Source organism: Oryx dammah, unplaced genomic scaffold (assembly GCF_014754425.2).
Source record: "Oryx dammah isolate SB20612 unplaced genomic scaffold, SCBI_Odam_1.1 HiC_scaffold_14, whole genome shotgun sequence".
NCBI lineage: Eukaryota > Metazoa > Chordata > Mammalia > Artiodactyla > Bovidae > Oryx > Oryx dammah.
This window is the reverse complement of record NW_024070198.1, coordinates 23,887,182-23,901,369: the sequence shown is the minus strand read 5'-3', so window position 1 is coordinate 23,901,369 and position 14,188 is coordinate 23,887,182. Positions and strand designations below refer to the sequence as shown.

The 14,188-nt window shown below is 41.0% G+C and overlaps 1 protein-coding gene across 2 annotated transcripts; it reads right to left on the bottom strand.

Moving 5' to 3' along the window:
* Positions 1-576: 576 nt before the first annotated feature.
* Positions 577-13,576, bottom strand: LOC120873607 (glutathione S-transferase omega-1-like). Of its 2 annotated transcripts, none has more exons than XM_040254381.1 (6): positions 13,345-13,576; positions 13,022-13,130; positions 8,944-9,166; positions 5,719-5,817; positions 2,260-2,366; positions 577-1,509 (listed from the first exon to the last, which is right to left on the bottom strand). In XM_040254381.1, the coding sequence occupies exons 1-6, from the start codon at positions 13,376-13,378 to the stop codon at positions 1,356-1,358; spliced, it is 726 nt and encodes a 241-aa protein (XP_040110315.1). In that variant the 5' UTR covers positions 13,379-13,576; the 3' UTR covers positions 577-1,355. The 2 variants fall into 2 exon arrangements, with proteins under 2 accessions (XP_040110315.1, XP_040110317.1); XM_040254383.1 differs by having other exon boundaries at positions 13,364-13,528.
* Between the last annotated feature and the right edge of the window lie 612 nt (positions 13,577-14,188).

Sequence of the window (14,188 nt, the reverse complement as noted above, 5' to 3'; positions counted from 1 at the left end):
TGTCATCTGCATATCTGAGGTTATTGATATTTCTCCTGGCAATCTTGACTCCAGCTTGACTGAGATATAATTGATGTATAATTCACTGTGTGTGTATATATATATATAAACATATATATATATATACACAAACAACTTTATATGTATATAAACAACTTGATAACTTTTGACTTACCCATAAAAGTATCACTATAATCGGGATAATGAGTATATCCATCATCTCCAAAAGTTTTCCTGTGCTCCTTCAGGTCCTTTCTTATTGGCTCTCACCACACATACCCGTACACCACTGAAGCCCTGCCCCTCACTCCCAGGGAATCACTGATGTGCTTATTCATATTCTGGGTCAGTTTGCATTTTCAAGAATTACACATACATTCTTTACTATTTTGGGGAGGGGGGTCTGGTTTCTTCCATGCAGCACAATTATTTTTAAATTCTCCCATGCTGCTGTGTTTTAGTTGTTGATTGCTTTCTATTCCATGGTATGGATATATCACAGTTTATTTACCCACTCACCTCTTGATGGTTGTATTAGTTTGCTAGGGTTGTCATTAACAAAGTACCACAAACTGAGTGGCTTAAACACAGAAATTTATTGTCTCAGTTCTGGAGGCCAGAAGTATGAGATCAAGTGTCAGCAGGATTGATTCCTGCTGACTATGACAGAGAATCTGTTCCAGATTGTGAATAACTGTCCTCATGTTCACATGGTGTTCTCCTTCTGTGTGTATCTGTCTCTTAATTTCCCCTTTTATAATGATACTAATCATACTGGAGTAGGGCCACATTAAATTACTTCATTTCATTTTGGAAAGACCCTGCTTCCAAATACAGTCACATTCTGAGATACTGAGAGTGGGGACATCAACCGACAAATTTTGAGGGACAAAATTCAATTCATAGCAATACTTGAAGGGTGAGCTTTGTGATGAGGAAAAGGAAGAGGATTCCAAGCAGAGGAAAGGCATATGCAGAAGCCATAAGGTCAGAAAACTTTGAAGATCTAATTAAGCAATCATAATGATGTGAACAAGAGATCAGCTATGAGAGGCAAGCACAGGGACAGTCTGAGGCCAGCTCATGATCAGCCATAAGAATAAGTAGTTTATCATCCAGTCTATCAGCATGGACTGTGATAGCCCTTGGAGTCATTTGAGCATTCTGAGACAGGAAATATGTATATTTCTGCAGGAGGGTCTTAAGGAAAGCCCACAGTATAGCCAAATTTGATGTCAAATCAGAGAAGGTGATCCAATAAGACATGAGAACACTTGGTAAAATAAAAGCATGGTATTATTCATATTAGTGAAGCAAAGCATCAGCTGTGTCTTCATTGCTGACTCTTGTCTCCATCAGAGACCATAGTCACAGGCCTCGGGGCTGTTCTGCAAGTAGAGGTTGAAGAAACCTCGAAGGGTCTTCACATCGGTGGGGAGGGAAGATACTATGGGATCATTCTTCATGGCTGCTATCCAGAGCTTTAGATTTGGAGTGTGGTCTACATACCTGCGGGAGATGGAAAGAATGAAAGGATGAACAAGGCTAAGTAGGAAGGCATTGGAAATGCTCCTGTAACTCACCAGTTTCATATTGTTTTCCTCTAATCTTTTCAAGTAGTCCTTTAGAAATATTTCTTTAAGATAGGCATAATCATAAAATATGAGATTTGAAAGATATTGTAGAGGTCCTTGTTTTGTGGAAGAGGAATCTAAAACTAGAGTGAAGTGAATTGCTCAGTTAACCTAAGAACTTGTCCAAACTGAGACTGATATTTTTTTAAATTGAGAACGTTACATATTTATTACTCTCTGATCAGATTGTGACTAATAGTAACTATAAGCTCTAGGAAGTAGGACTAAGCTAAGGTGGCTGCTAAACTGTAAAACATGGAGTTTGGATAACAGTGTGGGACCCTTGCTGGTAAATGGGAGGTGGCATTGGTCACACAATCCTGCCTGACATCCTTATGAAAATGTATATCCTTATGGATTTTTAACCAAGAGGGAAGGAGTAAATCATTTTTGAAACATTTTACTACCTGTCACAGAACTCCCCACCCTTGCCCACCCCCAGAGATGGGAGAAAATCATGAGTGTAGGTATAGGACATGCCCTGGAAAGTCAAAGTATCCTTCTGTTGGCTGCTCCCATTAATCTACTTGATGAGATACATTAATTTTGCCCATAAAAAGGTTGGTATATACAATTCCAGTTATCATTATCTTAAATTATGCAAAAAAAAATTCAAGTGTCTTACTCATTTAACTCCAAGGCTTCTAGCCATTCAAACCAGGGCCAGATGAGGTAATCAATCATAGAAAGAGAATTGCCACCAAAGAAGGTTGTCTTCTTATTAGTCAGAACCTGAACATTAAACAGCATAAGAATACTTCTTATTTCTGCATCTGGTAAGGCAAGTCAAGTAAGTGACAGTAGCAACTTTTGCCCTGACATAGTCAAGTTGGGGTTTGTCTGATTAGCTTAAGCTTTAGAATCTCTTGGTTTGGGATAATGCAAAACAGTCTATTTTACTGGAAAGGGGAAAAAAGTAAAACAAGCCACAGAATACAAGATCTTTGCAATACACATACCCACAAAGGACTGGTATTCAGAATATAGAAAGAACTCCTGGGAATCAATAAGAAAGAGGCAAACAATTCATCAGAAAATTGGGCAAGACTTGAATTTCACAAATGAGAAGTTCCAAATGGCCAATAATCATTTGAAAAAGTGCTCAGCTACATGAGTCATTCAGGAAATGCAAATTAAAATGAAAATATCATACCACTTCACATCCATCAGAATGGCTAAAAGGAACAAGATGAAGTTAGTAACTCTGTGGACCCACTGCTGACAGGAGTATTAGTTGGTTTAGCCATTTTTTTTAACATTGTCGAATAAAGCTGAGTGCATGTATACTCTATAACCCAGTATTTCTATTTTTTGAAAATGTGAACATATAGTCACTAAAACATAGGTGTAAGAATGTTCATCACAGCACTATTTTATAACCCCAAAGTGGAAATGTTTACAGTCCATCAGGACTAAAATGAATAAATTGTGCAGTAGTCATACACTGGAACACTATACAAAGTATAGGAATGAACTAACACAATATAGATGAACTTCAGAAACTTGATATTATATGAAAGAAGTCAGACCCCAAAGAGTGAATATTATGATTCCATTTGTATGAAGTACAAAAATCATTCAAAACTAATATTCTCTTTCTTGATACGGGTACCAGTTTCATGGTTGTGTTTATAAATTCATCAAGCTATACTCTTACGCTTTGAGTAAATCTCTGCATATAATACTTCAGTAGAAAAGTTTACTTAAAATATATTGGAAATAACTAGATTAATTATTAAACAGATGCCAAATAAAATTCTTTGAAAACCAAGCACAAAAATGTATGCCTGAAATTTAAGAAGGTGAATTGGTATTACGGTTTTACAAAGAGAAGAACTGAGATTATTATCTAGCTAATTAACACCAAACCATTTTGCCATTTATAAGATATCCATAGTTTTTTTCAGGGCCCTTATAATATTCTGCATTGTAAACAGGTTGCTTATATCTACCTGAGTATGTTTTTGGTCTACCACCAAATTAACCATCTGCATAGTATGAACTGCCTATCACTTTCTACCTCCCATACTGTTCAGCAGAGTGCCTTGAATTATTAGGTACTCGGAATGGTACAATGAATCAATATTGTTTGGAGCTGTCCTTAAAAGGTAGTGACTGGTAATTAATTATATTGTGCATAATAAAGTAAGTATTATAGTTTCAGTCAGAAGGAAATAACCTCTTAGCAGCCTGAAACATGGAAATGATCGTACTCATTTCAAAGCATGAGTCCTTAACTGGGAGTCTATAAGCACAGATGGGAAGAAACTTATATGCCTCCCAACTAACCCCAAATTTAGCAGGAAGTGTATGGATTTTCTACTGCTCAGAGGGTCAGCACCCTCAGCCTCCACATTGTTCAGGGCCAACTATAGTTGTACATAGAGATTTTTTTGAAATCAGGAAACATGATCATCTTCATGTCTATATATACACGAAAACTTAGATGAAATGGACAATTTTCAGTAAAAATAGAAATTACCAAATTGATTTAAGAAAAAATACAACACCCCCCCAAATTAATTACCATTAAAAATTGAACTCTACCCACATAAAAGACACCAGACTCAAATATTTTACAGACATAGCCCAAACATATCAAATGGTTTCAGAGCTTAGACATCCAGAAAAAGTAACAACTAATTTTATGAGGTGAGAATATCTTTGATATAAAAAAACAAATAAAGATACTATAACAAAGTAATCTACTATATAAACAAATATACAAATATTCTTTAAATATTAACTAATTTTAGAATATATATGAGAACCATTTAAAACAATTAGGTTTTATCCCAGTAATGCTAGCATGGTTCAACACCAGAAAAATCTGTTCAGTTCAGTTCAGTTGCTCAGTCGTGTCCGACTCTTTCCGACCCCATGAATCACAGCACTCCAGGACTCCCTGTCCATCACCAACTCCCAGAGTTCACTCAGACTCACGTCCACCGAGTCAGTGATGCATCCAGCCATCTCATCCTCTGTCGTCCCCTTCTCCTCCTGCCCCCAATCCCTCCCAGCATCAGAGTCTTTTCCAATGAGTCAACTCTTCGCATGAGGTGGCCAAAGTACTGGAGTTTCAGCTTTAGCATCATTCGTTAATCTGTTAGTTATACTATAGTCTTCAGTTTAAAGGGAAACATTTTTTATGAACATTTGAAAAGATGTAATAGAAACAGACAAAGCATTCAATAAAATCAAACACTCATTCACGGCTTTAAAAAAAACAGCAAACTTCGAGGATCAGTTGGTAAAGAATCTGCCTGCAGTGCAGGAGACCCGGGTTTGATCCCTAGGTTGGGAAGATCCCCTGGAGAAGGAAATGGCAACCCACTCAAATAGTCTTGCCTGGAGAATCCCATGGACAGAGGAGCCTGGCAGGCTACAGTCCATGGGGTTGCAAGAGTTGGACACAACTTAGCAACGACAGAGAGAGTAATAGAACTTTCCTAATGGAAAAAAAAAAAAAGGTTTCTGAAATATCTACAGCAAAATTCATACTTACTGATAAAAGCCTGCATTTCCATATGAAACAGGAACTGTGTCTTCCCTCAGTAAAAACCTAATGTTCAGTGTGAATGGAAGAGGAATTCTTGTGTAAAGGTCCAAATGGCTCTCCTGCAAAGCAGGTAAACCATATCTGGGCTTCCTCAAGTGTCTGTCTAATTCATGGCATCTCTTTGTGGCGGGGAATGTTTATTATATAATATTAAGTAGAAAAAAGAACACAAATGATTTATGCTCTGATTACAGTTAGGTTAATGTTTAAAAATATACATAGAACAAGCATAGAAAAATTAAAACGTGACAAATTGTGGAAATGTGGGTGACATTTTTCCTTGATATTTTAATGTCAATGAAATAAAATGTTCTAAAAGCAAGTCCACGATAAAACATTTTTAGGTGTTTTCACTTATATCCTAAACACAACAGCTTATAGCTATCTGTTGTAAACTAAAATTTCCTTTTTGGTGTTATTGCTAATTACTTTAAAGTGATTTTGGAGATGGGAATATGAAAAAAATGAATAGAAAAAAAATGATACCATGTATTATTCCCATAAAATCAAGAAGGGGTTGATTACCTCCTCCAGCTTGCTGAATTCTTTGTGCAGTTCTTCTTTTACGTCAGAGCAATCCTCCTTATTTTGCTTTCTAAGAAAGCTTACCATCAAAGATGGTACCTAGACAGAGAAAAATTTCTTAGTTTATCAGTGTGAAGCTAACTATATCAGCCCCTTCATATAAAAGCACCACAGAACCCTTATAGTCCCAGAGTCAGGGTGTTCTAGAAACTTTAGTTTCTGTACTCAGAGAAAAAACAGTTTCTGTACTCTTAAAAACAGTTTGTGACCTAAGATGCTGTAAAGAGTTGATTTTATAAGGAGCAATTAGAAGCAGCCATCTTGTTGAGTTTGAGTCAAACGTATCTTAAAAGGACACTGATAGAATTGTTGCTCATTGAATTGTTGAGAGGCTGAACAAACAGGTCTGGAACTGAACTGGACCATTCCAAAATCATGCTGGAAACTGACCTGATGGGAAGCAATGCGGGAGACCCAGGTTCAATCCCTGGGTCGGGAAGATCTCCTGGAGAAGGAAATGGCAACCCACTCCAGTACTCTTGCCTGGAAAATCCCATGGACGGAGGAGCCTGGGGTCGCAAAGAGTCAGACACGACTGAGTGACTTCACTTTCACTTTGCCACCAGTGAACTGAGCACTCAACGCTACGGTTTGTGCCCTTGCCAGATGCTGGACTATAAGGTTAGTGATCCCAGGCTGGAATTGAATCTTGCAATCATCCCAGCTCCTGAAAGCCAGGAGCTCTGCCACCAGCCACTCTCATCAGCAGAACTGGTGCCCCACCCCATGCCTACTTCTCCACACATCTCATTTCTGAACTGAACCCTACCATGTGTGCATGTGAGAGGAAGAGCCTAGGTCCCAGGCCTTGGCACCAGCTGCAAAGAGAGCTGGGAAGGAGATTTTCCTGATCTCTACCTTGGGACAAGCATGAGAAGACAGCTCAAAGTGGTTGACAACCTGAAGACTTGACAGGTGTAGCAGCAGATGCTTTAATGCTTGTGGCGGAGGTGTTTGTGTTTTAATGCTGTCTTTGGTACTGTCTCACTGCAAGAGACAGAAATCCACTTGTCCCAGTGTAAGTAAGCAAGCCCTTGTTAAAGTACAGGAGAATGTCCAGAAAGCCTATCCATGTTGGTACAGCTTGCCTTCATTGGAACTGAAGGTTTGCAAGCAGCCATTCCTTCCACATTTCCATCTGGATCTGGATGGTCTTTCATCTCTGCTTCTCCTTGAATGTCTGCTTCATATTATTTGCCAAATGTCAATTCCCTTTGCAATGTTCTTAACTTCTGCTTTCCTAAAAATTCTTTTATGGTGTGTCTTTGGGTTGTTAAGTCTCCAATGATATAAACATACAGCTCCAAAATCTCACTATCTTTATTGTCTTAGTTTGTGTCTCATTCCCTAGTTCTCAGGGAAAAAATTATTGGTCTGGGGTACAGCTGGGGCATTGCTGGCTTGCTGAGCTGTGGTCAGGAGGATGGGGTCATGTGATACTTAAGCCAACCTCTTCTCTGAGTGTGAGCAGGGAAGAAACAGTGGGCATCTCCAGCTGTTAGCTCCTTTTCTTTCTAGACAGTACAAGGAATCTCAGTATTACAATTCTTTAATTCTCCAATATCTTTCTTGTAAACACCATATTCCCTGTCTATCATCTTTGACAGTGGCAATCCCTAGTATTTTTTCACTCTCATTCTGCTAAGCCAGACTCCCTCTTCCTTCCCCATTGCTTTTTCCCTTTTCAGTGTTTCCTTAAACAATATGTTCTCCCTACAAGTCTCACTTCCTAGATATTTTTTTTTTTTACCATTTCTTTCCCTAGAGACAAGATGTTTCCTATTATGTTGACATATATCCTGATGAACTAACAGAATTACATAGATATTGTATAGATATAACCTGATGTGGCTATTCACATTGTTTCCTGTTGGTCATTTCTTTTTTAATACTAATTGTTTGAACTAATCTAATTGTTTGAATTAATACTAATGCTAATTCAAGCACAGAAAGTTCTTCTACAGGAATGCCATTACTCAGCCCATAAGGAGCTGTTGCCAACACACAGGAGATGCTCACAGATAAACACTAGAAGAGGGGGTAGGGGGAAGGAATCAAGGCCATGCTGACTCCAAATTTTGGGGTCTGATCAGCTAAGTGGGTGATGGGACCGATGACATTTTATTCAGGAATACAAGAAAAATGTTACTGTCTTCACTGTCTTTTATGTGTTTTTCAGGCATGAAGTCATCAACGTCAACCTGAAAAATAAGCCTGAGTGGTTTTTCAAGAAGAATCCCTTAGGCCTAGTGCCGGTTCTGGAAACCAGTCTGGGTCAGTTGGCTAGAAGAACAAGAGCTAACACTTCTAGCCCCTGTGGCTAGAAGAACAAGAGCTAACACTGAGTATTTACCATGTATTGGACTTCAGGTGTTTTATATTAACTGATTGTTTTCAGTGGCACAGGAACCCTTATTATACTCATTTTATACATGAGCTGAGGTACAGAAGTAAATAATAAGTAACTTGCTTAGAGTCACACAGCTAAGAAGTGGTAGGGCTGGTGACAAGCTTAGGCACTGAGCCTAGGAAACACGGCTCTCATCCTCAGAAGCTCACAGCCCTGGTACAACACATAGGCATACAACTTACATACAAGAAGGGAGCAGTCCCCACAGAGGAAAGTTAGCGCATGTGGGAACAGAGCTGGGCACTAACAAGCTTCTGGAAGACAGCAGTCTCCGGACAGGTACAGCGGTTCCTTAGTGTTTGCTGGGGGTGGCAGGGTGGGGGTGGAGGTGGGGGTTGGGTTCCAGGACACCCCGCCCCCAGATAGGAAAATCTGAATGCTCAAACCCCTTATATAAATCGGCACAGTATAGTCAGCCCTTAGCCTCTATGGTTCCACTCACACAGGAGTGCAGACTGCACAAAAGAGAACTTGAGACAACCAGGCAAAGTGAGAAGGGGGAAGGGTCTTCTCGAAAGAGTAGAGAAGAAGGTAGCAAGTCTGGGAAAAACTTCAGCATGACAAGAATATAAAGTGTTAGGAAAGTAAAAAGGATTCATTCAGATCATGAAAGGGCGCATAGGACATGTCAGAGCCGGCAAGAGCATAATCCTGTTTCTTCCCCTCCCAAATCACTGAACCAAGAGTGACAGCACTGATTCAGCTTTAAAAACAAAGACATTTTAAATAGGAGCTGAAATTTCTTAAACACACACCTTAGAAAAGGACTCAAAGACCATCTTTTGGCAAGCCTTCTCATAGGGGTCGCCTGGCAACAGCTTCTTCTCTGGATATGCTTCATCCAGGTACTCACAAGTGATGGCAGATTCATAGATCAACTGCCCCAGACTGGTTTCCAGAACCGGCACTAGGCCTAAGGGATTCTTCTTGAAAAACCACTCAGGCTTATTTTTCAGGTTGATGTTGATGACTTCATGCCTGAAAAACACATAAAAGACAGTGAAGACAGTAACATTTTTCTTGTATTCCTGAATAAAATGTCATCGGTCCCATCACCCACTTAGCTGATCAGATCCCAAAATTTGGAGTCAGCATGGCCTTGATTCCTTCCCCCTACCCCCTCTTCCTCAAATGCATGGCTCAGCAAGACCTGTCAGCTAGACCTTCACATCACAGTCTGGCTTCATCTGCTTCTCAGCTTTAACACGGCCACCTCGTCCAAGACATCACCTGCCACCTGGACCTCTACGGTAGTCCCACTGGCCCTTCTGCATCCACTGTGGCCTCCCTACAGTCAGTCACTCTACTCATGCACGTGTACTCAGTTACTAAGTCGTGTCAGAACCTTTGCAACCGCATGGCCTTGGACTGGGGCCCACCAGGCTCCACTGTCCATGGGATTTCCCAGGTAAGAATACTGGAGTGGGTTACCTTTTCCTTCTCCAGGGGATCTTCCAGACACAGATATTGAACCAGTATCTCCTACACTGGCAGGTGGATTCTTTACCACTGAGCCACCTGGGAAGTTCCCACTCTCCATATACAAAGGTAAGTTGGATGAGGCCACCCTCCTGCTTATTTACAACAATTGCTCCTCACTGCAATGTGGATAAACTCTGAACCCCTTTTTATGCCATGTGATCTGGCCCTAGGTTACCTGTCACATCTGTTTCCTGTGACTTTTGCTTTGGTCATTATGATCTGACCACGCTGGCCTTTTTTGTATCTCTTGAATTACTTTCTTCATTGAACTTAAGATATGCATCTGAAGTTACTTTGCTAACTTAATTACATATTTGTTATGTCACCGCCTTAGAATGTAAGCTCCATGAAAGCAGTGATCTGCTTGTGTGTCTTTATCATGTTCATAAACAAACATGTAAATGAGCAAAGTTTTAAATAGATTCAAATGGTATGAAGATATATAGACATTTTCGGATAGGTACTCAACACACATTGGCTGAATAAATAAGTGGAAATTCTTCAAGAGTGTCAATTAGATATTCCATTTGGGACTAAGATGTATCTTAATTGTAAAAATATCTGAGCCAACTAATTGAGTTTGTTCAGGTCTCACTACAGGAGAATCAACACGGTATTAATAAAATTCGGTTTCTTTTGCTAATCTGAATAGAAAGTTCATTAATTTTTACCAGAATATTAAGGAATCCAAAAAATTCATCCACAAAATAAGCTTTCAGATTAAATTTCCATGCACTGATTTTTTTTAAATGGCACATGAGTAAATTACACTAAATAAACCCATAAAGAAGAAACAGGTGAAGTCTGAACTACATTAAGATTGTTTTTAGATCTGATTTCTGTCCTGCCTGAAAGATTTAGGGGAAATAAGAGGAAGGGAAGTTTCATATAATTGTTAAAGTCAGGTCTCAGGTCCATATCATTATCAAAGCTGGATAAGTGTTCAATAGAACCGATTAGTTACTCAGAAAAAAATACATCCCAACATCTTTTGTTCCTTTATCCCATCCACCTGAGTAGCTACAAAATCATTTAGCCTGAGGATTAAATACACAATCCTAACCTCTCTCCCATAGAAAGAAAGGAATAGCCAGAATGAATAGTGGTGTTTATGTGTATGTATTAAAGGGTTTGTCTGCTGACAGATTACTGTTTACTCATATACAAGCCACTGCAAGAATAATGAGGCTCTCTGCCAAGGAATTATCAAGATTTCTGAAATTTCATACTATGAAAACAAAAGGTAAATTCCGGGCTTTTGTAATAAAGAAGGTTCTCAGAACACATATGCATTTTGGTAATCTGGCATGATGAGCCAACAAGGTAATATACCTGCTGCAACAAGTTGGAAGATGTGCCTTTTAGAGAAAACCAGGCTTTAGTAGATTCTATAATGATCCAACCAGTCAATCCTAAAGGAAATCAGTCCTGAATATTCATTGGAAGGACTGATGCTGAAGCTGCAACTAGTACTTTGGCCACCTGATGCGAAGAACTGACTCATTGGAAAAGACCCTGACGCTGGGAAAGACTGAAGGCAGGAGGAGAAGGAGACGACAGTGGATGAGATGGTTGGATGGCATCACTGATGCAACAGACATGAGTTTGAGTAGGCTCTGGGAGTTGGTGGTGGATAGGGAAGCCTGGCGTGCTGCAGTCCATGGGGTCGCAAAGTTGGACACAACTGAGCGACTGAACTGAACTGATAATGCTATATGTTTCCTCAGTCACGTCTGCCTAAGGCTCATGTTTGCGAGCCTAAGGACTGTATAGCCCGCCAGGCTTCTCTGTCCATAGGGATTCTCCAGGCAAGAATATGGAGTGGGTTGCCATGCCCTCCTCCAGAGGATCTTCCTGACCAAGGGATCAAATCTGCATCTCTTAAGTCTCCCACATGGGCAGGCAGTTTCTTTACCACTAGTGCCACCTGAGAAGCCCCATAGTAAAGTCAGCTACCTCGCTAATCAAAGTCCCCTGGGAGGTAAACTAATCCATGAACATAGTAGACCTCTGTTGTTTGCACTGCCCGGCAGCTGTTACCACCTTTCACCCCAATACACACATTTTTATGGTAAATCAATCCTGTTTCCCTTTGAAAAACTGTGCCAGTAAAATAGGGTAGTTTTCAACCTAGAAGTCCAGAGAGGCACTCACCCAGGACTTGGTGCCCTCAAATCCAGCTGTGTCTTGATGCTGGATTTTTCCTTTAAAAAAATTAATTTAATTTTTGGTTGCACTGAGTATTTGTTGCTGTGCAAAGGCTTTCTCTAGTTGTAGAGAGTGGGAGTTACACTCTAGTTTTGGAGTTACACTCTAGATTCTTCAATTGTATGAGCACAAGATATGTTTTTTTCCAATCCAACTGAATTGGATATCTGTTAATTGCAATAAGAGATTCTGACGAATACAGTAAATATTACGATATTTAGATAAGACAGTGTTTTGATAAATGTTACTAAATGTTGAATATTTTGCTATGTGTTCAGAATCAGTTTCACCCAGAATATGATGGAAATCTTACTGAAGTGATGACTAATTGATAAATAATGTTTTTTTTTAACCCTTTGGAGTATATCTTACCTTTCTTAGGGAAAAGGAATTGCCTGCTTAATTCTCCCCCTAGAAGACTAAAAGTAGTTTATACATTCTAAGCACATAGATAGAAAATTTCTTTGGAATGGGAACTATCTCTTAAAACTTCCACACCACATGCATCTAATGTTTGTTCAACAGATTCCAAAGGTCACTGTAAGGGAGAAGGTTCCAGTGGCTCTTCAGTGTCAGAGAAAAACCAGTGACTTGCATATTTCTTGTGGAAAGTGCCTATGTCAATAACCTTGGCTGTGTGGCTTCCCCAAAGCGTGAATTTTTAGGGACAGACACTTTATTTGCTTCAACCAATAACCCAAACTATAGAAATATGCACAGTACAATTAACTCAGCACTCTGCCCGGAGGAGTGTCAAGACCAGGACTCTGGACTGGGATATAGAGCAATACAGCAGCACTCAGGGATCTGCCAGAGCTCAAAAAGCTGCTGCTTGTGAGTACAATTGCTGTGATCTCTGCATACCACGAGCTTTACTGGAGGTCTAGCTTTTCTGGAGGTCTAGCGTTTCTGATCCATAAAATGGCTATCTAAAGGGAATGTCCCAGACTGGTGGAGTCTGTGGCATCGACCCCCCCGCCCCGCCCATACCTTGGGGATAGGGTCCCTAAGTTGCTCTATCTCGGAAAGGCTGAAAATAGTTTATTTTGCAGTAAATGGGTCCTGCCGGAGTTTCCCACTGAGGCCTTCCTCAGCAGCTGGTTCCTGGCTAAATCGGGGAGCAGCCCCCTCCTTGGTCCTCACCGGATTCCCTTGGCCCTCAGGACCAGGAGCGTCCTCTTGGCGTAAGGACAGAACCTCATGCTGTAGACACGGATCAGGCCCTCGGGGACAGGCCCCGGGGGAGAGCTTCCTGCGGGGAGAAGCGGACGCAGTTACAGCCCAGAGAGTGGCAGGGACCCCCCAGCCTCCAGGTGTCCACCGGACCCAGCGGTGGAGAGGTCCCGTGCGCTGCGGCCCCGGCCTCTTTCCCCGGGCGGGTGCCTTCCCAGGAGGTTCAGCCGCACCCCGACCCGCGGCCGAGGGTCGCCCAGATCCCCGCTGCAGATCGCGGAGGGCAGCCTCACCCTTCCCCAGGCTCCTGACCGTTCCGCCGGACATTGCAGCGCAGCACAGGCCGAGCTCCCAGTGGAGTTTAAAGTTCAACCAGGAAGTCGGTCGCCCCTCCCCTATTTTCTCAGAAGCGCCAGGCTGCGGCAGACGCCAGCCCGACTTGGGCTGTGTGCACAGGGACCCGCGCTGCCCGGGCGCTGAAAGGAAACCTGAGTGCAGAAGCCCCTGGGCGACCCGACCCAGCGCGCAGGCGGATTCCCCACCCTCTTCAAGAAGGAAGGCCCAGCTACCGCAGCCTGGGCGCCTGGAGGGAGATCACAGCCAATATTCCCACCGCAGGCGCCTTTGCAGTACATGTGAAAACTGGAATCTTAAAAACTCAACCTCTCTGAGCCTGTTTCTTCTGCAGTACGGTTGTTGGAAGGATTCGATTTTTACTAAGTTCTTAATACATAGTAGGAGCTCAATAAATTGAGGTTTATTATGACTGCTATAAAACGGATCAATTACAGGAAAATAAGTATATACTCTCTGTTGCAACTGCTTACCTTTACTGTAAAAACTTTATTATTTACATCTTTCTATCCAGAGAAATGACGCTCACATGTTGCTTTCTCAATTTTCTTGTACACATTGCCTTTCACAAAAAGCAAATACTTGTCTAATACACAGAAGGTCATTGATACATTTACTTAATAAATGGAGTAATTTCCAATATGCTGTATAATCTTTTTCCATGTTTAAAGATCCTAGAAAACCTACTTCATAGGTGAACATTTTATTTTATTTTTTTTTTTTAATGGGTGAACATTTTAGCAAGATGAGAAAAGTCATCTTTCGGATATCACAGAGCTTGGC